The 25274-nt window shown below is 37.5% G+C and overlaps 1 protein-coding gene across 6 annotated transcripts in view; it reads left to right on the top strand.

Moving 5' to 3' along the window:
* The window catches only part of ATXN3 (ataxin 3), a 34083-nt gene extending 9986 nt beyond the window's left edge, over positions 1-24097 (top strand). Inside the window, exons 1-11 of one of the 6 annotated variants that reach the window (XM_074956130.1) lie at positions 3519-3614; positions 7628-7792; positions 8344-8388; positions 9877-9962; positions 10451-10517; positions 13577-13664; positions 13959-14091; positions 14751-14926; positions 15542-15665; positions 17560-17648; positions 18534-24096. In XM_074956130.1, the coding sequence (XP_074812231.1) occupies positions 3519-3614; positions 7628-7792; positions 8344-8388; positions 9877-9962; positions 10451-10517; positions 13577-13664; positions 13959-14091; positions 14751-14926; positions 15542-15665; positions 17560-17648; positions 18534-18628 (1164 nt within the window). In that variant the 3' untranslated portion in view covers positions 18629-24096. Of the gene's footprint in view, positions 1-3518; positions 3615-7627; positions 7793-8343; positions 8389-9876; positions 9963-10450; positions 10518-13576; positions 13665-13958; positions 14092-14750; positions 14927-15541; positions 15666-17559; positions 17649-18328; positions 18442-18533 lie in introns of those variants that run through there. The other 5 variants (XM_074956131.1, XM_074956132.1, XM_074956135.1 and 2 more) reach the window with 5 other exon arrangements.
* The last annotated feature ends 1177 nt before the right edge of the window (positions 24098-25274 follow it).

The raw sequence follows: 25274 nt of genomic DNA, 5'->3' as shown, positions 1-25274 counted from the left end.
GAAGACCTATTTTTCTGTACTCGAGAAATGTCATCCACCTAAACCAGGGGTGGGCAGACTACTGGCACCATGTCCCTGTGACCCGGGGGGGGGGGAGGGGGGTTATTTTATATTTTATTTTATAAATATTTTATTTTATAAATGTCATTTTTAAATACTTAGAAAAAGGAAATTTAACCATTCTTCATGAAGCAGTAGTTAGTTTTAAGCATTACGCTTTATGATCTTTTTATAGACATGAGCATATATCAAGCACATATTAATCATTATCAGTCCATAGGCTTCTGCCTATTGGTGTCCTCTTTCACCTTTCATTCTATACAAATGTCTTAAAAGATTTTGATAAACATATAATAAACACAATTTAATAAGTATGCTATTATGTCAATTTATATGGGTTTTCAGATAGAGATATCCTAAGTGTAAAAAAAAAAAAAAAAAAAAAAAAAAGGAAAAGGAAAAGGAATAAAAGAAAAATTAGTTTGTTTTAAATTTAAAATTTTCCAAAAAAAATCAATAAACGATTATCAGCCAAGAATAAGATATGTAATTACAAATGCATTTTAATTTCCTTATTGGTCGAAATGTCAAAGACTGCTAAACTAACCTTACTGTTTTTTCCTGTGGTCTTTTTCATTTGCCCATTCAATATAAACTCTGTCCAGATCTCAGTCCTCCATCCAGCTGGTAACTCTTAATACACATCAGCATGTCCAGATGATCTACTTGTAAATGATTCCATAGTTTGTTTTTTAGAGTGTTCATTAAGCTAAAGCCATGGTCACAGTCTGCACTTAATGCTAGAAATGTTCCTCCAATATCCATCAACTTTGCAAGATCCTGAAACTGTTCGTTCTGATGAGCAAACGTCACCATATCTGGGAAACTTAAAACCAGTTGGCTTTTGATTCTTTCGGCTACTGCAAACTTGGAGTCATTGTACTGACTGACTATAACAATCTCTTCAGCAAGAAAGTCTTTGTATTTTGAACATAGGGATTTGACAGATGACGCTTTAAGAAATCCAACTTCCATACATCGTTCCACATTCTTCCTGTTGAAAATTCTCCCGAAGCTCTTGTATCTCGACAATATACACAAACCACTCTGTTGTCCTCATCATCTGTGACTATTTCACAAAGTTTAACAAGCATTACACTATGTGACTTCGGTGTAACCATCTCTATAGTCTCATCCAGCCATCTAGCTTTAAATGAAGTCACTGTTCTTTTACTCTTTAGACCTGTAGGCTGTGACATTTGGGGATTGATTTTTTACCAGATTGGTTTATTTAAAATTAATACTTTTATTATATGGCTACTATTTCAATGCACTTAACAGTGTGACTCGACAAAAGGGCAAATGGGAGATCATTCACATCAGGATACTGGAAGTTTGTGCATAGCTCCGATCACGTCCGTGCATCTGCGGCAAAAAAACACGGGAAAATGGAGATATGTGGGTCCCCACGGCCCGATGTGATCAACATTCCATGTTTGAAATGCTGATGGGGAGGGGTACGATTCATTGCCCTCCTTTCCCTTCTCCCCTCCCCGCCCCTTGTTGCCAGCTAGTACAATCTGGCTGTGTTGATAGAGGGCGGGCAAACAATGTCAAAAGTCGCCTGTAAATGATATTTCAGCCTGGCTCTGATGTAGTATTTCATTTTTTGTGTTTGCGGTGTTTCGGATCTGTGTGCGTGCACACAGCTTAGAGGGAACGGTGGCTGCAGGGATGTGGTGCTGGCCACTTCTGGGAGCGGTGCATGGCCAGGGCAGGCAGGGAGCCTACCTTAGTCCCCTGCTGTGTGCCACTGCCCCCCCAGCACTGCTCAAGCTGCTCCCGTACCCCTCCTGCACCCCAACCTTCTGCCCTCAGCCCCCTTCCACACTCTGCACCCCTCTGCACCCCAATCCCTGCCCTGAGCCCCCTCCTGCACTCTGTACCCTCTCTTGTGCCCCAACCCTTTGCTCTGAGCCCCTTCCTGCACGCCACACCCCCTCCTGCACCAGCCCTACATTTGTGGCCCTGCATGCAATTTCCCCACACAGATGTGGCCCCCCCAGCCAAAAAGTTTGCCCACCCCGACCTAACCAATGCTCTGATGGATTTGTAGCATAAATTACGTGCACTAGCCAGCAGCTCCTCCTAGGAGTGATCAGTTAATGGTGTTCGGGCCATACCCATCAGTCTGGTATCTAAGTGCTTTAGTGTTCAGATATTAGAGTGATGGGTGATTCAGATGATTTTGTCTTTGCTGTTTGATTCTTTCTCCCTTATTCTATTTACTGAGGATGAGCATGATCAGAATTTTTCTGTTCTAGTAAACTTTTTGGGACAGGAGCTGTACCTTCCTCATGTGTGGAAAGAGCCTAACATATTTCTGATGCTACCACAATCTTAAAAATACCTCTTCCTGTCTCTTCTCTTTTCCCTTTTGCTCTGTTCTATCCCTATCCTCCTTCTGCTGGAGCTCCTCCCCTCCAATTTTTCTGTATTCTACTCTCCCCTCCCTCTTTTTCCTCCCTTGCCTTCAATACTCATTGCCTCTCACTGCCTTTCAGCAACTTCTTCATTTGCATCCTCCCTTAAATCGGTTGAAATGAATGAGTTTGCGGGAAGGAGATAGAGAAAGAGATTTAGGTCAGCAGAGCAGAGAGCTGGTTCACTTAAAAAATAACAATCCTAGTCTTTAGTTTTTGAATGCCACCATTTGTACTGATAAAGGAGAGAGTAGGAAATGCACTTCATAATTCATACAGACTGACATAGGGCATGCCTACAGCGGGAGACTTTTTTTCCACTTTATTTCATTAAAATGCCCTGAATCCAGCTGACAATTCTTCCATTCCATGAAATGGGCAGCTATGGGAAAGAGGATAATCTGCTTTGAAAGTGAATTAAATTAACTGCTGACTGAGTTCGTGTAGAATAATATATGGGCATTGTGACAAAACTGTGGCTAACTAAGAATTGTCACCATGCTGAACAGGATGGATTTTGGAAGGGCCTGGCACCTGTAGGAATAGAACAGACCCTGCTGCTCGCAAAGGACAACCCTGCCCCCTTAAAATACTATGGAGGTGTGGGCTAATCTCCATCTGCTACTGGCAATACAGGGCTTGTGACACACAGGGCGGAGGTCTTAGGCACAGCTCTAGCCAGTTCGTTTTTTTTGTTTTTTTTTTTTACTGGGCAGACAGCTGAGACCCCATGGGTAATCAAGGGGTTGCAGTACGCTAACAAAGCTCTTCAGATCATAGCTCCGAGCTCGGGGCGGAGGCTCTGACTGCGGCGCCGAGCCCCCGCTTCCCCTGGGAGCCGACAGGGGGCGCCCACGCCAGCTATGCCAGCCCCGAAGCCGCTTCTGGCTCCTGGAACCCCCGCCCCGCAGGACTCAAGCGCAAGCACCGATGTTGTGATCACATGACTGTCAGGGAGCTGGAGAGGCCGCGGTTTATTGGGCGGGGTAAGATCACGTGGTGGGAAGAGGGCAAGGGGGTGCGCGGGCAGCTGCGATGATTGGCTGCTGTGGGGCTGGGATGTGGTCACGTGAGGTGGAGGCTGCTGCTGGCTCGGGACAAATAAACATGGAGGCCATCTTCCACGAGAGGGTGAGTGAGCTGCGAGGGGAGGGCGTGCTTACGGTTGAGCGGGGGGCTCGGAAGTGGGGGGAGGGCGCGGCAGAGAGCCAGCGGTTGGATGGGGGGATGAGTATTTCAGAGGCCTGGGTAGGAGCCGGGGCGGGGCTGGGAGAGGAGAGGAAAAAGGGGTGGTAGCCTGTGGCGGGGAGGGGGTTGGCAGGTGGCAGCGGAGCGGCAGCCTGGGGCGGGGGAAGTGAGGGGAGTCGTAGCCCGTGGCTGGGAGCGGGGGCTGGTGAGTTTCCTTCATCCCGGGGATGACTCAGAGCAGAGTAGTACTTGGAAATGTCTTTTAAACACTCCCCAGAACAACCCCCTGACTAAATTCTCTTATCGAATAGATTTTGATGTTCTGTTGCCCCCTACTATAGCATCTGAGTGCTGATAAGTTTCCTCTCAAGTGGAAGGGGGAGAGCCAGGTGAAATGACAGTTCAACTAAATATATCTTAGAAGAAATCTAGGCCCCTTTCAGAAGGGGAAACTGATTTTCGGGCAGTCTGCCGGCCTAACTTGCTAATACTGATCTCCCTAGCAGCTGAGTGGTTTCAAAAAACGGCTTGACAAATAAGTCTATAAAGCTTCAAAAGTGCTCACAAACAAGTGTCAATATTACTTCCTTTTATAGAGCAACTTTTTGTCATGCTGAGTTTTATTTCCTGATTTTTTTTCTTGGTCCTTTAAAGATAAATACAGAAATAATTTGATCGTGCAGAATGAAGTCTTTACTCTCTTGAGACAGGCAGCATAGCTTAAATGAGAAATGAGCATAAAGATGGGAAGCAAGAAATCTGAGCTCTATTCCTGACTTCTTCTACTGTCTTGCTGTGCCTTGCCTTATCACAACCTCTCTCTGCCTCAGTTTCTGCATGTGCAGAGTTGAGATTATAACACTTACTTCAAAGTGGGTGGTGTTAAAATTTATTTAATGTCTGTATAGTGCTTCTGAAAATGTAAAGCATCATATGAGTGCTAAATATTTTGTTTCACATTACAAGTACCTCTGCTACTCATGATTGCCTCCAAACTCCTAAACAATAATCTCTATATCACACCATCACATTCTAGTGTCTTGTTTATGTGCTCCCTGTAATTTAGTTTCTTTAACCATCTTTATTATTAATAATAATTTTTCAAATTGTCATTCTTAATAAACTTCCTTTTGTAAATGGAGATTGCTCTAGTTACCAAGAGATACAGTAACTAAACCAAACTACTTCCTGTCTGACCTAGACTGCCATGTGTGGAAGGGGAATTTAAAAAACAAACAAAAAACCCCAACATTTTTTGTTTTAAAATAAATTACTGTGGAAAGATGGCTTTATAGGATTGGAATGATAAAAGTAATTCTGCTGAAGATAGATTAAAGGGTGGAGTATAAATAAGAAGATCAAAGTTACATAATAAATGGCAATTATTGTGTAAGTGGTGTAAACTTCAAATATTTTACATCACCCTGCAGTACAGGAAATGTGTTTACATATATAGAAACATACTTGCTCTTTAACAATTTAGTAGTTAGATTACTTAGGTAGAGGTAAAACATCTGGTTAGATATCTTAAGCAGTAAGCAACGTGTATTTTTATTCTGTTGTAATAATTATTTTCATAGATTCTAAATCCAGAATTGTGATAATCTAGTCTGACCTCCTGTCTAGAACAAGCCATAGAACTTCCCCAAAATAATTCCTGGAATTTATCTGTTGGGATGTTTTTCTATTTTGATTTAAAAATTGACAATGATGGAGGGTCTACCACCATCCTTGTTGAATTGTTCCAATGGTTAATTACTCTTGGCATTAAAATATATCCTTTATTTCTGGTCTGAACTTGTGTAGGTTCAATTTCCAGTGATTGGATTGTGTCATACCTTTGTTTGCTAGACTGAAGAGCCCATTATTAAATGTTTGTTCCTCATATAGGTACTTATAGACCAGGAATCTCAAACTCAAATCACCACCAGGGCCACATGAGGACTAGTATATTGGCCCAAGAGCCCCATCACTGACACCCCTCCCCATGCTCCCCCCGGCCCTGCCCCCACTCCTCCCCTTCCATGAGGCCCTGCCTCTGCCCCACCTCTTCCCACTCCTTCCCTGCCCCTATTCCAACCCCTTCCCCAAATCCCCCCTCTTCTCCACCTCCTCCCCTGAGCGCGCGGGTCCCTGCTCCTCCCCCTTCCCTCCTGGAAAACGCTAAGCGTCGCCAAACAGCTGTTTGGCGGTGGGACGTACCTGGAGGTAGGCAGAGGAGCAGGGACGTGGCATGCGGGGGTAGGAGGGGAGGTGGCGGGGGAGGGAAGCTTGGCAGCCGCAGGAAATAACTCGGGGGAGAGGGGAGCTTGGCGGGACGCAGCAAATAACTCCGCGAGCCGCGTGTTTGAGACTCCTGTTATAGACTGTGAGCAAGTCATTCCTTAACCTTCTCTTTGTTAAGATAAATAGATTGAGCTCCTTGAGTCTGTCACCATAAGGCATGTTTTCTAATCCTTTACACATTCTCATGGCTCTTCTCTGGACTCTTTCCAATTAATCAACCCCCTTCTTGAATTGTGAACATCAGAACTGGACACAGTATTCCAGCAGTGGTTGTGCTAGAGCCAAATATAGAGATAAAATGACCTCTCTATTACTACTCTAGATTCCCCTGTTTATGCATCCCAGGATCTCATTAGCTCTTTTGGCCACATTCGCCCCTTGAAAGCTCATGTTCAGCTGATTATGCACCATGACACCCAAATCTTTTTTAGTCACTGCTTCTCAGGATAGTGTCCCCTATCCTACAAATGTGGCCTACATTCTTTGTTCCCAGATGTGTGCATTTACATTTAGCCATATTAAAATGCATATTGTTTGCTTGTGGCCAGTTTACCAAGTGATGTAAATTACTCTAATAATTTAATAAATAAATAAATAATTTAATAATAAATTACTGATGTAAAATAATCAGTGACCTGTTCTCTTCACTATTTACCATGTCCTCAATTTTAGTTACCTTCACCGGGGAAAAATGTGAACAAGTGTGTATGTGACATCATTTTTAATAAAGATCTACATTTCAGTTCACTGGTAGTGCCCCCATTTCCTACGAAAGTAGTCAGAATGCTGCGTAGGTATTTATAGTTAAAGTACTTTAATACACACGTGTCAAATTCTTAACCATAAAATCAAGCGTGAAAAGAAAATAATATAATTTTAAAAGGTAGGTAAGGATACCTTTTCAGATAGGTCTAAGTGGGGCAAGCTCCATGCCTAAGGAGCCACTACTGTAAAAGACAGGAAGTTCTGCTCTAGGGTAAAATGTTGAAAGCTCTAATAAATGAATGGCCAGAGCACAAATGTATGTCAGGACAAGGTTGAACGAGGAGGCTTCTAATTATGAAAGAATGCTATGTCTCCATATTTAAGGTTAAAGTTATTTTCAGTTATAAATTATGAGCCTAATTTTCTTTTCTCCCTCTGCTTGGCCCTCAATTTACCCTTAATGTCACCAAAGAAAAACCTCAGTACACCTGAAAGATGGGGGAAGTGACATAGGGGCACATGGCACTGTTGTGGAGGGAAAAGAAGAGGGAGACTTATATGGGACAAGTGCATCTGGTATGGAGAATGAAAGAGTCACGTGTGGAGGCTCCTTGGGAGAGAATGAAGTCTGTAGCTGCTGTGGTTTGCAAGAATAGTTGGAGTCCCTCGGTGTCTTTATCAGTCTGCAGAGACTTCTGTCACTGGCCAATTCTTAAATTACCTTCTAAATTAAAAGTAAACTTATCGACTAAAAATGTTTACATTTCTTGTGAAATAACCTGGGGTCTGTATGCATGTGTCAGAGATGGTCTTTTTGGTATTCTAAAGCCAGACAAGTAATGCACTGTAGGAAAGCTTTGCAGGTAAATATACTCCCTTGGTAAACATAGATGATTGAAGCAATGATGATGTAACCAAACATTAAAACAATTCTTATATATATTTTTGTTCCTTTACAATTTTAGCAAGAAGGCTCATTGTGCGCTCAGCACTGTCTGAATAACTTACTACAAGGGGAATATTTTAGCCCTGTGGAGTTATCTTCTATTGCACAGCAGCTAGATGAGGAAGAGAGAATAAGAATGGCAGAGGGAGGAGTTTCTAGTGAAGAGTACAGAACGTTTTTACAGGTAACAATCATTTTAACCTTATTTGCTTGACATCTGTTCGGTTTCTTGAAACATAATTTTTGTTTTACATATTTGTCATTCTTGCTTTGTTATGGAAGTTCCATTTTCAGGTGATAATGCTTTTCAATTTTATAGTCTTTTTCATATAAGTATGTCAAATTGGCATTTAAAAACATTAATTCACTTCTAAAGCATCACAACACTTCTATGAGAAATATATTATCCCCATCTTATAGGCATGGAGAGAAGGATGTGGGATTTGCCTAAGGTCATACAATAAGCCAGTGGCGCAGCTGGGAAAAGAATACAGAAATTCCATTGTCCAGTCTTTGCTCTGAGTGCTAGGTATTGCTAATATAAAGGCTTGAGTTTTTTCACTAAAAGTGTATTTTGGGCAGGGCAAACAGTCTTTTTTTCGAAATGGGTGTACATAGTTTCTGCTGTAGGTGTACATGATTGTATTTATTTTAACACTTGGTGTCTCATAAGCCTTTTTAGAAGTGTGAACTGATTACAATTTTTCTTTTTCTCTTCCACCCCACATTGAACAGCAGCCTTCTGGAAATATGGATGACAGTGGCTACTTCTCCATTCAAGTAAGCATGACTCTGTGGTCAGAACAATTTCTTACAACCAGTGCAGTTGCATTATATGTATATATTTTCTTCAAAAGAATTTTGATAACATTTAGTAATTCTTCTCCAATTTCTAGTGTGTAGGATTAATGCAGGAGAGTTCTGGCTTTCTAGAGCATTGGGTTTAAATTATGGACTATAGAGGCCTTCCCGGTGATTACAGGGTCCATGAGAGAATTCTTCTCTTACAAAGTGATCTGCACAATGAAAAAGTTGCAGAATCTGTGTTCCAAAGGCTTTATTCCACACTTCTGAAACTTTAGAGCTATTTGGAAAAAAGTTTATTTTTAAAAAGGGAACTTACCCAACATGTAATTAATCTTTTAAATACCTGTAATAGAACCAAAAACCCCATAAAAACCCCAGACTTGTAGCTTTTACCTATACTGGATCCCTAGGTCATGCTCTGTACCTTTTGTTTCTCTTTTTATGGCCCCCATGTATGTTGGTCAGTTTTTCTTTCCATACTTTCATGTAAGCTTCTGGTCCTATTACTCTGTTTTGTAGATGCACAGGGCTCTCTTTTTATTTGCTTATTTTACTTCCCAGTCTCATTTCTGAAATATATTTTCTGCCATTGCCAATACGGCAATTTCTTACTTCCTAATTGTGCTGCAGTGACCTTGAAGCTGATAAAAATTGCTTCCTACTTTGCTTCTACTTTCTTGCTCTACCATCTCTTTGCTCACTTGCTACACTATTGACTGGCTGAAGTGAGGATGAATTGTTAGTCTCCCCATACCTTTGTCCCAAACAGCTTTAAGTGAGTAGTGTTAGGAGGTTTGATTCCATCCATAAATTTCAAACGTACTGAATAATGTTTAAAATGAGTTAGAACTTTAGCAAATATTAGGGAGATGCCTAGTTGGAAGTCTAGGATTTTTAGTAAGCCTTGATGCTCAAGTCTACACAAGTTGTAATGGAGTCAGGGACCTTGTTGCAACATGATTCTAGTTTGTAGTGTAGCAAAGTTAAGGACCTATTTGAGTTAAAAGCCTTAGTGGACATGTCTTCAAAAAAGATGAGAGCAGATGATCCCTAAATATGTTAACAGGAGCCCTAATATTGTTTCTTATGTTATCTTAATGGTTGCAAAATGCCAAACGGTTTTAATAACATAGTTTTGAGGGTGAAAATAAGAAGGTAATAAGCATACAGCTGGATATAAGGCTATAACATAATCAAGGAGGTGTGCTTTGCGAGAATCTCTCTGTCAAACTAGTTTTATAATTCATCTTTGTTGTATATGCTATCTATGTTGTGTGGTGATCATAGATTCATGAAGGTTGCATTTTGAATATTATGATCCCGAGGTTTCCTTTTTATATCAACTTTTTAAAAGCACAGCTTTATGAAAACAATATAATTGTTCACAGTGGTTAAAATGGTTGCATTGCTTAAATTTGGAGTTGACTGGTTTGTCTCATGAAAAGTACTATTTTTTGACAGGTTATAAGCAATGCCTTGAAAGTTTGGGGTTTAGAACTAATCCTCTTCAACAGCCCAGAGTATCAGAGGCTCGGGATCGACCCTATGTAAGACTTTCTTTTTAGCACCCTGCTTTCATTTTACAGAAAAGTAACGCTGAAAATCTGTGATTACTAAGTTTCTTTTAAAATTGCTATTTCAAGCTCTGTTACATTTTGATGTTTCCCGTTTTATCCCCTCAGCCTTTTATTTTTCATATTTTGGGGATTAATATGATCTGTCCTCTGAGCCTTCATGACATCTCAGTATCTGTGGCATCACAGTATGCTGATTGAGTTGCATGTGATGTCATATATGCTTTATGACATTACCAGGTTTATATAGACTTCAGTACATAGTTAAAAAGAACACTTTAAAATATTATGAATTATAATAAGAGCAATTTAAACACTCTGTAGCATCAATAGTTGCATTGTATTGCCAAAATATTGTCATTTATTTATAAATTAGTAATAACAAAGAATTTAAAATTTAGTATGAGCTCCAATATTAGAGAATTTAATTTTATGTATACCTTGTGTTTTTCTTTTTACAGAAATGAAAGATCATTTATTTGTAATTATAAGGAACACTGGTTTACAGTTCGAAAGTTAGGAAAACAGGTGACCTTGTCTTTTTTTATTTAAAAGTTGACTTCAGAACGGGGGTGGAAAGAATGGTTGCAATGAGGCCATGTGCTAGCCTTTCATCTTTTGAAGATCTGGGTTGAAATTTGTTTTAGACTATCCCAAATAAATAGGTTGGATAAATGGTTATTTATATCATAATGCTGCTAGGCAGCTTGGCATGAATATTGGCCTAAGGAAGGACTCTGGATCAGATCCCCTAAGAATCTGCATGCTGTTATAGGAAGCAAGAGCTGCAGCTCTAGTTACAGCTTTATGTGACTTCACTACACGTTTGTCAGAAAAGAGAAGACTTAATATAACAAACAGCCAGAAAATCATACTTCTGAAAAAAGTTTGAGGTCATCTTTATACATTATAAAGAGGTACTGAGGGTCAGATTTTTTTTGTATTTGCTGCATTACACAATACGATTACATTGGCATTGTTGACACTGTAAAAATAAATTGCAGGTAGTTTCTGTGCATCTAAAATGGCTAGTCGGTATATGGGAAATGTGATTAACACATTAGACCTTTGAATATTTATGTTTGCCAACATTGGGGAGGTATTAGTAGGGATTGTAGTGGGGAAAAGTAGAAACAGCTTTTAACTCTGTAGGACTTAGGAGAGCTTTTAGGAGGGATGAATATTAAAATAGATTGCTAAAAATAAGGGCTGGTGTGCATGTATGAAGTGTTCATAACCAAACAACAAGATAGATCAGAAAAAGTTGGGTCTTTTTAACACACAGAGAGAGAATGCCAATCAAAGTTGTCCCTTTCTAGATGACATTCTATAATTCTTCATATTACTAAACTACATTTTTAAAATGTATAAAACACTCCTGAAGTAAGCTTTGTGAAAACATCTACAATAATGGAAAGGAGCTCACATAGCCACGAATAAGGTTTTTGGAATCTGCAGCCATGCTGACATCCAGATGAGAAAAAATAAGTAATCTTTTTGTAGATGAAACTAACCAGGCCACTGTCCTTAATATGGCACTGAAGCTTTTTATTTTCTACTGAAAAGGCTCATTGAATACACACAACATTTCCGATAAAGCCTCTTTGTTAAGAAATTAAAACTCAGAATGGTTTGGCTGCAAGTGATACCTTATACTAGTGATGATTTTTCAGGCCAACACAAATTTCAAAAATGCACTTATATTGTGGTTTACTTCAAGTGGAAATGACATCTGGCGTAAATGGTGAAAATGGGGAATACATTACAGACTTTACATTCGGGATTAGTTTAAAAAGAATTATGTTAACTTTGTAAGCATTTTTTCATGTTTTATATCGAAGGGGCATTAGTGTTCACTTTAAAACTATTGTCTGCTGGGGAGAGCATTCCAGGCTAAATGTGTATGTGTAGTTCAGATTTTTTTGGTAAGCTGCTATTTCTGTCACTGACTTTTTTGTTTTGTTTTTTATTTGGGTTTAATACTTTATTTTTTTTTAGGTGTTACATAGTTTATAATCACAATAAAGCACTTCTTGGTGACTAGTCAGAGAGTAATATAGAAGGAGGATTCATTTTAATAGTTAATAATCCATCCCTAGACAAAATAGATTAGCTCAATGAAGCTAATGCTTCAATTAATTTGGGTCTTTCATCTCTAGTATTTGTTATACTATAAAGTAAAATTATTCTCTCTAAAAGGTTTTTTGCTCACTCCCCATTTTAAAAGCCCAACACTCAAGTACATATATCAATACCTTACCTTTTTATCTCTGCCCCACACCCTTGGCCCACACACCATTTGGGATTTTTTATTTAAAAAAAGAGGAAATTTTGTGAAGTGGATGGGGTAGAATGTTGGCAGTATGATATGGAACTATTTGATGACTCCATTCCTGATGAACAGTAATCAAGACCCCAGTCCTGCTAACACATATATGTTCTACTTCAAGGACACGAGGAGTCCGCTGATTTCATTTAAATGTGTTTAAAATGTTGCAGGATCGGGCCCAAAAGTATTGGTGGTTCAGTAGCATCTGAAATGAATTAATAGTCTCATTCTAGCTATCAATGGACATTAACCTCTATCACAGAGAATGTACTTGTATATTAATTACTACTCTTGTTGACAGTTTCAGCAGATTGGCCAAGAATTGTGTGGAATGGAAACTGAATTCTCTTGCCATCTGGAGTGGTTCTGGAAGGTCATGATTTTAACACAATGGAAGGGTGTTGTGAAGAATTTTTCTTCAGGCACTTGCATTTATTCAAGATAGTGTCAAGAGATATGTCTGATAGTTTTAATGGCCCCTGTAATATCCATATCTCCCCAAATTGGATACACCTGCAGTCATTACCAGAATTACTATTGATGACTAATTGGACTTTTGGAGTTGTGTGTGTGTGCGGTGATTTATACGGACACATCTTTACATCCTGTCTCACCTCCTCCTAATATAAGCTGTGTTTGTGACATAGATAATAAAAGCATTCCAAGTGAAGTTGGTTGATATAATTATCTTTAAAATACATGTAGCGAAACCAGTTACATATGATTAAAGCAGTCTTTTTTATAGTCTCTGCAATTAAAGGCAGCACTGTTATTCATATTCTTAACAGAAAATACTCAAATGTTTCTTCAGCCATCCCTTTAAATAGGGATTCTGTCCACCCTCCACTAAAAATATAAATCTATGGTGAAGTGACAGAAGGGAAAAAATCCTCAGTGTATCAAATGACATTCTGCAAACCAGAATAAACAGTATCATAAAGTAACAGCAGAAGCCATGACATAAAAATTGTTCAACTTTCTCCCCTTTAAACTCTCCTGATATTAGTAGGGAGGGAGCCTGAAGTGAAATAAATTTCCCCGTAAAGTTTCAGAGTTTGTGTTAGCTGAGGACTGTTTGAAGGGTGGCAGGTAGCAATACTTATGTTGTTGTGCTTTTGTGCTTGAAAGGAATTTTTGATATTTCCCATGATTAGTTTACAAATCCGATATTTCATCATGGAAATTGACCAGAGTGCCCAAAAATAAATTCCATGCTAATTTTTTTCTCTCAAATCTTTTTTTTGTTTTCAAATTACAGTGGTTTAACTTGAACTCTCTCCTGATGGGTCCAGAACTAATATCAGATACATACCTTGCACTTTTCTTGGCTCAGTTACAACAGGAAGGTAATACTAGTTTGCAAATGTTAAACCTCATTGCTTGAAAGCACATGATTAAAATCAGATAATTAACCTTTATTTATAAGAGTGTTTGTATCCAGTCTATCTACGTTAGTTTTGTGACTGAATCAGTGAAATAACTATACAATCCTTGTAATGAAAGGCAAAGTCTAATATTGAATGTCTGTATTATATCCTGGTAATAAAGTACATCTTTTTTTATTTCATTGTATATTTAGTTGGGGGTATTTAATAATCCACACACCTTATACTTAGTATTTCTGCTTTTATTATTCCCAGGTTATTCTATATTTGTTGTAAAGGGTGACCTGCCAGATTGTGAGGCCGACCAACTACTGCAAATGATTCAGGTACAGCAGATGCAGCGACCAAAACTGATTGGGGAAGAGCCTGCACAATCAAGAGATGAAAGGTAAGGTAAATAAAGATTTATTTTTAATCGTGTTGAACATGATTTTTTTTAGCGACTGATGCCTACAACCAAGGCACTTATTTCTAAGTAAACTTACAAAGTAGTATTAGATACCTCTAATTCATTATGTATACTATTATAATTTCACCAAGTTGTAAAGCTGCTATATTTTACAACATGAATCCTTAAATGTTTCCAAATCTTAAAACATTTTAAAATACTCTAGTCAGCCTGGTATAGTTTTGTTGCATTTAATCATGGTTAAATTTTATTGCTTTTAAAGAGATTTAAGAGAGCTTTAAATTTGCAAAGGAATTACTTCATAAATGTTCCTTTCTCTTGGTATACAGGTTAACTTCCTTGGCTCTGCAATAGGTAAAAACAGAGATCTTGTGGGGCAATATAGCCACAGTTGGTAGAGCATGGGACTGGGAACCACAAACTTCTGAGTTCTGCCCTTCACTGTGACACTGACTAGCACTGTGATTATGGACAAATCACTTAATTTCTTTTGTACTTCTGTTTTTCATTTGTAAAATGGGGAAAATATTTAACTACCTCAGAGATGTGTTGTGAAGATAAGACTGTTTTTACAGTATCCTGAAAATGCAGAGCTAAATCAATGCAAAATATTATTCTTTTTTTTCTTTTTTTTGCAGGGTGCAAAAAACTGACCTGGAACAAGCTTTAGACATTAACCATCCCTTTGATGGAACAGGCATGTTAGATGAAGATGAGGAGAATTTCCAAAGAGCCCTTGCTCTAAGTAGACAGGAAATTGATATGGAAGATGAAGAAGCTGATCTTCGTAGAGCCATTCAACTTAGTATGCAAGGTAAAAGACTTACTTAAAAAGAATCTACAATATTTATCCAGTGATCACTTGACTAGTTGAGTTCTTGTGAAAGGTGAAATCCGACAGCTGAAATCTGTTCATAGGGTCAAGTACAGTAGCTGTTTTCCCTGCAAATTTGTCTCAGCCCCCCTGGACAGGCCCTCTGGAAAGTCTGTATCCTAGGCATGAAGGGATACTTAAGTGTGAACTTTGGTCCTTTCCTTGTGACTCTTTAAAAATGTTGTCAATTATGATGTGAATAGTTGATCACTAGGAAGTATACTGAAAGTTCATCTTATTCACATAGACATCTAAATAGCCATTAGATAGTATTGATTTTTAGGTTGGCTACTGCCTTGGGTAGATTTGAACCATTGATCTTCAGGTGAAGTTCTTTGTTCCCCAGTCCCCTGAGCCATTCGCTCCTTGCCAGATCTATTGTTTCAAGACTTTTGTCTGTAGTAATAGAGATTAGATTTTTGTATATGATGATCAAGTTATAAACAATTTTTTTCTTCATCGAGATTTGGAGAGGTAATTTTAGCTATGTTACATTTGTTAGTTTAAAATTTCCCATCTTGATTGGTGTAATGAAATGCCATGTTCTAACTTTAGGAGGCCATCGAAGCGAGTTTTCAGACTGTGTATCGCAGAATATACCACATTCATCTGGTACAAGTCAGTCTGAATCTCTTTCTTCAGAAGAGCTGCGAAGGAGAAGACAGACATATTTTGAAAAGTAAAGTATCTGGTGGAAAACTAAATTTGCTTATTGAAGTAATTATATCTTAGGATAGTATAATATTCTTTCACACGAGGTCAGATTTAGCTTTATTTAGCTTTTTTTTTTTTAATGGCCTTTTTAGCACTGTATTCTGGAAATCCTGTAGCTTCTAATTAGTTCCTTGAGATACCAGTTAGGAGAAGATTGTTTGTTTGCTTGCTTGCCAGTAAGGTAAAGGTCCAGCTACGTGCATGCACGTGCACACATAGGTACTAAGATACTATTTTACATGAAGTCTTAGGAGTATTGTTATAAATAACGCTAATTATTTTATAGAGGGTATGTGTCCTTCTATTGAGCCCTGCTTCTGGGGTATTGAGGACTCTATCATGTGATCGTGCTCTTCATGATTTAATGAGTATGTTGTTTTTTTCGTGGAGTGCACTATCAATATTTAGTGGGGGTATTGCCTGAGAGGTGAGATATAAATGCAGGGAGTCACATAATTTTCATCTATTGAGTCCTTCACCCTCTGAACAAAAGGTTGGGCAGATCTTGTTCTCTGCTAACCACAGAGATGAGCAAGTAGATTCTTAATACCAATTCAGCTTCTGCTTCAGAACTATAAACCAGTTGTATCTCTTCTGTTGTTGTTGCTTTTTCTTCTCTCAGTCTTGATCTTCTAGTGAGGAAGGAGGGGAACCAGAAGGAAAAGTGAAGTAGTAAGGGGATAAGACTGATTGGATGAGACTGCCATACATTTGAATTGAAGGGATTTGGGTGCAAAGGCATACGATGGTGCCTAACACCATCCAAATATTTCTCACTCATTGGCTTTCCATAGAATGAAAAATGACTTTTTTGCAGAGGGGAGCGGTCAGAACAGGACTTTAGAAAAAGAGACAATAAAGGCAAGATGAGGAGCTTTAAATGGAGACTGTGAATTTAAATTTGGACGTATATGTAAATTTTGGGGTGGGGGGAACAGATGTAAAGCGTCAGATCCAGGGAAATGTTTCACACTTTTTTTTTTTAAATCCAATAAAAACAGTTGTTTTTAACAACTAAATATTTTCCTGCAATGTTTGGAACCCTAACAGTAAGGAATGGCAAGTGAAACTGATAATAATTGAAAAATATCAAAGCTGATATAAATGTTAAAATTAAACAGTATAAATTGTGACTTTCTCTGGTATTTTAAAGTTCTTTGTCTTTTAATGTATGGTATAAGAGAGACAAAGTGGGTGGGTTAATATATTTTATTGAACCAACTTCTATTGGTGAGAGAGACAAGCTTTCGAGCTTACACTCTGCTCGAAAGCATCTCTCTTTCACCAACAGAAGTTGGTCCAGTAAAAGATATTACCCCACCTACCTTGTCTTTCTCATATCATGGGACTGACACAGCTACAACAACCCTGCATATAGGATTGCCAGCTTTAGTTGGATGAATTCCTGGAGGTTTCATCACATGGCATTCTCTTTCATTAAAGACTAATCTTTCATTCCTGGAGACTCCAGGACAATCCTGGACAGTTGGCCACACTATACAATGTATGATGTTGAACATAGGTAAAGAACCTCTAAGCTCCCTTTTTCATAATTCTGACTACCCACCATGGTTCCTTAAAGTTGATAGTAGGTAGCTATCTATTTTCTGCCTTTTTTGTGGATCAAATTATTTGCAGGGATCAGAATAAAGTGAAGTGAGTGCCTAATATAAAATCCAGAGGTTCTGGATTATCTCACGGTCAGCTTTGTGTCTGCTAATATTTTCTTAACTAAAGTATAAATGTGGTAACTTGAAGTCTACCAGATACTAGGAACTTAGAAGTTTGTCTAGTTTATACTATGTTTTTCCTGCTAGTTTTGTTTTTTTCATTAATTTAAACTATTTTGGTAATTTCAGACAGCAGCAACAGTCACAGCATCAAGGCCAGACCCCAGATATACATGATAAGCCAACTACAAGTTCAAATGCACTAGGAACAGACCCAGGTATTATTTTATTCAACCTACGGTTTTAAACACAGATGTTAATCTAGATTTTTCCCCTGGTGGGTTCTCTCTTTGCTGAGAAGAGTTCTCCAATTTTCCTTGCCTTTAACTCCCCTAACAACTGCCCTTGGGGCTGCATGACATACCCACTATTTTTCTTGCTGGGGAGGATACAATAGGGCTCTTAGAGAGCCAGTTCTGCTATGTTAGCCGAAAGGGTCACTCTTGAGTGATATGAGATCACCTGTCCCACAGTAGTGGACTGTATTACCTGCACACTGCTCTCAGCCCTTGTTGCCTAAGAATGTAGAGATAGTGATTGAATGTAGCTCTCTACTTCTTGGGAGTGCACAGCTCTGCTATTAGATCAGACAGGTTCTAGTTTTACTTTCTTTTGTTTGTTTCTAGTTGAATATAGTATGGTAGCTCTTGGTGTAGGTGTATGCTGCACTTCTTATTACCAACAACAGGATGCATGCTGAAAAATAAATCTGTCTCTAAATGTCTATTCTCAAGTTTTATAAAAAGTACATTAGGCTGGATCAGAGACATTTATTATTTTTAATTATGTGTGGAAACATGTTAACGTAATTGAGAGAGAAAATAAATCTGTAAACATTACTAATGTTAAATATCAAAGATCTAAAATTAATTATACATTATTTCATATCTTTTTATAGAATGATTACAGTGCATTGAAAAGTAAGTCTGAAATGATCATTTGATAGTAGAAAACAAAAAAGCAAAAGACATCTGAAAAAACATGGAATGATAAACAAATAGAAACAAGAGGCAAGAAGTGATATGAAAAATGTTTACTTTTTTATAGCTGCATTCCAGAAGTAATTAGACATAAATATTTTGTGTATGTTTGGCTTCTGGCAGGAGGCGATATGAGTGAAGAAGACATGCTTCAAGCAGCCATGAATATGTCCTTGGAAACTGTTAGGAACTGCCTGAATACAGAAGAAAAGAAATGACAAAATAATGTTTTTTCTTTTGTCAGAACACTCAATCTCCATTATAATATTCTTGTGTGGATGCTGTACAAGCCGGGTTCATTTCAGAGTCAGGATATTGTCTTACCACAGATGAAAAGAAGGGGATCAGAGTTAAAAGGGGATCTGAAAATAACAAAAAGATTGGACCAATTTAGAAGTTAGGGCCCTGATGCTGCAAAACACTTCAACACGTGCATAACTTTGCTCAGGTGAGTAGTTTCATTGACTTCAGGAGGATAACTCAAGTGAGCAAAGTTAAGTGCCTTGTAGGCTCAGGGCCTGTGTGTTGGATGCCCCAAATAAGGGGCAAGTATAATTTACCTTCCTTTCTTATTAAATGTCAGCTGCTTGGAGAATTCAGCACAAAATCACTAAATTAGTGCAGTTTTCTTATCAGTGAACTCAGATACCATTCAATAATAATTTTAAAAATAAATACAAAAAAGTTAGGCTCTTAAATCATTAATAGAAAATATGGACAAATTTTAAAACCAGTAAGCACATTTTAAAATGAAAAAATTTTAATCTTTTACCGTCTAGAACCTGAGTTCATGGTTCTATGTTTCTCCTGCAACAATTGATGGTGTTTCACTTCCCAGAACTTAGAACAGAGCTTTCTGTTCTGCTGTTTTGTGTGCTTGTGATAGGATCATTTCTGCAAAAGAAACACAAAACCATGAGGTCTTGGCATTTCAAAATAAAAATATTCAATATATTTGTATTTAACTTGAGTAGCATTATATCTTAATGATTTAAGAACTTTTACCTTTTTTGAACTTGCAGTATCTTTAGCATTATTTGAAAATCATCGTTAAAGGAAGGTTCATGTCAAAGATTTCTCCAGTTTTCTTACTTCAGGTCAGATGATTTGGCTCCCTCTTCATACTTTTTCCACTGAATGCTGAAGATGGCTTTACTGGAGATGGTATTTCTTTCTGTGAGTGAGACATAACATGTTGCCAGTTAGGCTAAACAGTTTCTTCTTGTCTTTACTTCTCCTGTTTTGTCTTCTGTTTTTTCTCTTTGAGTTCCTCCCCTTACCTTGGCCTCTCACCATTTCTTTTTTCACACTACTAGTAAGAACATCTATCTCTTCCCTGGTTAGTTAGTTCACCAAGCTGTGTTCAGAGTGGGGGAAGGGAGGGTGAGAGATTTAGATGCCATAATTTCAGTGCCACGTATCTAAGGTGCATTTCTGCAATCTGAAATGACCTCTGTGCAAGTAGCTTTGTTAAGATTGACTGTTTGTTTGTATGTGCGCCCATGTTTTTTCTCAAATGCTTTTTACAAATATCTTCTATTTTGTCAGAATTTTACAACTTTTTTCAGGAACGGCCTTCATTCATGCACCTTACAATTTGTTTATCATGTTGTTTCTGTTACTGAGAAAAATAGGGAGCAAAGTACGCAAGCTAGCTTGCATAATCAGTTATAAGACTTACTCTTTGATACTCAAGATGAATGTGGGACAGAGTGACCAAATTTGGCTTTCAACTTTACTGCAACAGTTTAAACATGTTCATTTTTCATAAATGGTGCTTTAAATATAAATTCTGTTTACATATAAATTATATGGAAATATGTTTATAGATGTATGGTGTTTAAGCTGTTTTTCACTTAGTATGTAAGCAGTTGCCACAGACATTCTAAGAATAATCTTTCGAAACTATACATTTGATTTCTTTACCAAAATATTTTAAAATTATACTATTGCAACATAGTAATGTATTTAATTGAAATTAGTTAGAGTGAATCATAATTAGATGGAAATAAACATTCAGCACAGAATAGTACTGTATATAAAAGGGCCGTTAGGTTTTGGTAAAGATTTGTGTAGAATGATGGCTTCTTGATGGCTTAGAATATTACTGTAAAAAGATCCTTAGGCTAAATCCTGTTTCTTTTACTTGTATGCTTAATTTCCACTGATTTCAGTAGGATCACTTGCATGAGTAAGGCAATGTGGATTTGACCAGAGGACAAGTAATGCTCTTCAGAATTGCTTTTTAGCTCCACCATTCTTATTCTTTTTAGGCAATACTGTTGTGATTTCAGTCTGCCTAATTGACTAACAGATTAACTCTTTTGCCATGCCTTCTGCACCATATTTTTAAAACAAAGTCACTGCTTTTAGGAAAAAAATAAACACACACACAACTTTGCAATGCTGAATGGCTGCACAAACCTATCAGTATAGATTTTGGCTTCAGGATTCACTGTTCCTTGAAAATGAAAGTGGAAAAGGACGCATATAAAGCATGAAATATTGTTTTTGTGTGGCTGGAAATTCATCATGATTTTTCTTTTTCTCTGCCTACATTTTGCCTGTCATAAACATTCTCCTTTTTGGCATGATGCAAGCAACAGCTGGATGAACTTATTTGACTTAATTTAAAATGCAGGGTTTTATCTTTATAAATGGATACAGATTTGTAAAGGCTGGTTAAAAGACTTCTTTTTTAAGATATAATTAACTTCCTCTTCAGTTATGTTATGATAAATTAATATTTCTTTGGCTATATACTGTAGCATTCTTATATAAAAATCTGAACTCCTATATTCTAGTGATGTGAATTATAATCACTAAAGCATGGAAGTTCATGATTAAAGCACCAAATCCATCCTCAAATCACCTCACTGCCTAACTATTGTAGCATACAAGGAATGTAAGATCATATAATGCTTAAAAGGCACAAAAGGGTGAATCAGATTTTATGGATAACCATATTCCTTTCAATAAACAGTATCATTCTAAAAATTAAGTGAGCTAAATGTGCACTTGGATTCTGAGGAATAATAATCTCACTCAGACTGGTGACCTGTTAGTGAATCAGTTAAGAGGTAGCCCTTGAGGCTACATACATGAATTGCACCAAAGGAAAAGGTGAATATGAACTAGCCACAATACACATATTACAGTGTAGATCCAAAGTACAGAATATGTGGAGCTGCCTAGAAGCCATCAGTAAAAACTGATCTCGTTTGCTCAGTGTGCATTCTTTAAGTGATAAGCACTTGCTGACATGTATAAATTGTGAAACCCTTTTGTAAATAAAGTTTAAACTAATTGAGTCTTTTGCTAGCAGTAGCCATCTTTTGAAGCTGAAGTTTCATCTTAATGTTGTAGCATTAGTGATAGAGAACCCATTGTGCAGGAGAATAAATTATTTTTGTTCCAGTCTGACATTTGTAATATCTTTAGATCCTGTCTATCCTACAAAAATTACCATGTTTATCATTATTATGGTCCATGTGATGTAGTATGGTCTTCTGTCCACAGAAGTCAGGGAAGAAAAAGTGATACCCATGTTGGGTAGCTACAGAATTAAAACACAGTTCTGCAACACGATTGTAACTTTTTTTCTGTCCTCCCAGGTAAGGAAATGATCGTGCTATAACAGTTTCACGCCAGGCCACAATCATGTTTAGTTATGGTTAATTTTAGGCACTATAATATAAACTCTGCACTATAATGTTCTAACAACCTAAAATTCTTCTGACATTAAACCAGTAGTAGAAGCAAACTGGTTTCCAATCTCCTATGTTTGGGCTTCATATGGTATCAAAACATCCTCTTTTAGCATGATAGAAGTAGTGGTTAAATGCAAATTACGGTTAAACTTCATTTTCAAATACACTTCACAGGTTTTATGTTGCAAATAAATACTTATATGTACCTCTTGGTTGCTGTACTTCTTAAAATATGTATTAATAATAGTACTTATTTGGTTATTATGAATCCATAATATTCTGTGTATATGGGGTGGACAGAAAGTTATGTAAAGTACTTGCTACAGATGCATAGTAAATGCAATTCCACCTCCAAATCTCAGCCAAATATTTGTGTCATTCACAAAATGTTCTATTTTATTTAGGAAACTGCTAATCATGTTTTTAAAAGTGAGTGAACAAAAAAGCATTAAGATGATCATAAACTGACTAGGAGGAGACAGTATCCAGAATTTAGTATATTTTGTAGTGTTTCAACTGCATGTTAAAATATACCAATTTTAATCTTTTTTCTGAATTTATGTGGGCTCATCTCCAAAATTTGTATTTGCAAAGGAATCTTATTGTACAGTTCCTATTAGCAGTACATCTCCTTGGGTTTTTGGTTCTAAGGTATTTAAAATCAGAATCCATGGTAAGAGGAAAAAATGTGAAATTTGATTTGTCAAGTATAAGATTAATCAGATGACTTTGGTGGCTATACAAAATAGTTGTGGATTAATTCCACTGAATTTTCATAATTGCTAATGAACAACCTTTTTAAAACAAATTCAGTCTGAAAAAAAAACGACACTTATTTCCTTAGCCAAGTAAAGACAAAATTAGTAACACCTTAAAATTGGTCCACTGTAATTACTCACTTTCTGTACTTCCAAAATTGAAAGGTTTCTTACATTCCTGTTCATTTTTTACTTACAAAATTTGCTAAAAAAGCTGTGCTTTTGCATCTTGTACTGAAGAAATTAAGTAGCTTCATATTGCATAAAAATGATAGATTTCTAGCATAAATACATGGTTCTTTGCTTTATTCCAAATTTATGGTTTAAGGGGACACTATCAAGATTTATTAACACAACATTTGACCTGCTGTTCTCTCTTCCCCCCGCCGACCCCAGTCTCTCCAAATGTGTGTAAAGCACATGTAATTTTTAGTCTGGTTTCACCAACTCAAAATGTTAACTTCTTTCTTTAAATCCACACAACGACCAATGTGTATGGTCAGAGGAGGAAAACCTTAGTAAGGGGGGAAAAGGACCAGTTGAGAAGACAATGCAAAGACAATCTGAATGTTGTCATTGGGGGAAACCTTGGCAGTGTCTTTTAAGGTTACCATAGTTTATAGTAATTGCAAACAGGCCAAAATCTGCCTTCTACAACACCTGTGCAACCCCACTGACTTCAGCAGGTTGCATAAGTACAAAGGAGAGTATAATTTAGGGCCTCTGTTTCAGGAAATTCCTCATCAAAATAAAGACTTATTTCTCCTATTATCTCTTACATAGCACAAAGTTGTGTGTTTCTATTAAACATTTTCAGTTACAGTGTCTTAATTTACAAGAGAAGTAATACAATTACAAACTTTGAAACGTATTTGGTCATAGTGTTGAGTGCATTACAGCAGGGCTACTTGGTGAAACTTTGAGAGAGATTTCCAAATGAGCACTGGTGGACAATAATATAGTGTTGGTATGGATGTGCAACTGTAAGTTATTAAATATTGATCTCTAAAAGTTATTAAAATAAAGATGACTGTGCTTTTTAATGTCCTCTTTTAATTTGATTTTTTTTTCTGTGTGCTATCCCTTAATATAAATGGGCCTGAGCCAGACCCCACTGAAATCGGTAGAAGTATTTCTTTTGATTTCAGTGGGCTTTGAAGCCAACCCTGTTTCCATAACTACTAGCACTGTGGAGCACACTTAATTACCACTCATATTTTTTTGCATCTTTTGATAAAAATTGCAAGATTACATTTGGAAATGGGTGGTTAAGTGAGAAAGTAGTTTGAGTAATATTTCAACTAGATCTAGTAAAGACTGGCTTCATTTTTATTAAAAAAAATTGTTTACTCAAATACTATCACTTGCTGCAGACACATGCTGTATATTCATGGCATAATGTATCATAAGTATAGTTATGTTAGAACTAACGTATGCTGTATTTTTTTTGTATATACTGATAATAACAGTGTTGTTTGTACTATTAGGAGTGAAGCCATTCAACTAAAAGTCCTAATGTTAAACTGCCATTCAACTAAAAGTCCTAATGTTAAACTGTCAATTTCTAGCAAGTAAGGTATTTAATTAAGGTTCTGAGATTTGAATACAGTTATCTCAGTGCATGCGTTATTTGATTTCTTGGCTCTACGCTGTTTGAGGCAGAGTGATTGTTGGACTCTTTAAGTCAGCTGTTCATACATTTTTGATGGTGAGCACATCTGTCTTGGTGGCGAGTCCATCTGTTCAAGTTTGTAGTTAAAAGTAATTAATCTTAAAAAATAAAAGAAAACCTGTGATGTTTTCTTACCGTATTACCTCACCTCAGTGTTGTAAAATGAACCATGCTCATGGGTTGTGTTTATTCATGTCAAATACATTTTTTCTTATTTTTTTAAATTAACAATGAGGCATACACTCAAATGATGAGGGATTTTACCATACAGTGGAATTAACCAAGCTGAGAACTGTGGCTTTCTAAAGTAAGATTTAGAGTAATGGGAAAGTCATGTGTGTTTTGACTTGGGTAGGTGGTCCGAGATCCTGCTGAAGTGGGAAGCTGGCCTTCATGCACAGGACTGTTGGTGTCTCCAAACTGGGGAGAGGTGTTCTTTGGGATGGGTGGTGTGCCTATTTTCCCTTATTTCTGCCATTCCTATTAGTATCGGTGGTGGAGAGTTGTATACCTTGTAGTGGCCAACTCATGCAGAGCCATTGGCCATTATCTTTGAAAACTCGTGGCAATCGGGGGAGGTCCCAGACGTTTGGAAAAAGACAAATATAGTGTCCATCTTTTAAAAAGGGAAGAAGGAGAACCCGGGGAACTACAGACAAGTCAGCCTCACCTCAGTCCCTGGAAAAATCATGGAGCAGGTCCTCAAGGAAGCACTTGGAGGAGA

The sequence above is a fragment of the Natator depressus genome, chromosome 6 (assembly GCF_965152275.1).
Source record: "Natator depressus isolate rNatDep1 chromosome 6, rNatDep2.hap1, whole genome shotgun sequence".
Taxonomy (NCBI): Eukaryota; Metazoa; Chordata; order Testudines; family Cheloniidae; genus Natator; species Natator depressus.
This window is presented reverse-complemented; position numbering and strand designations above follow the sequence as displayed.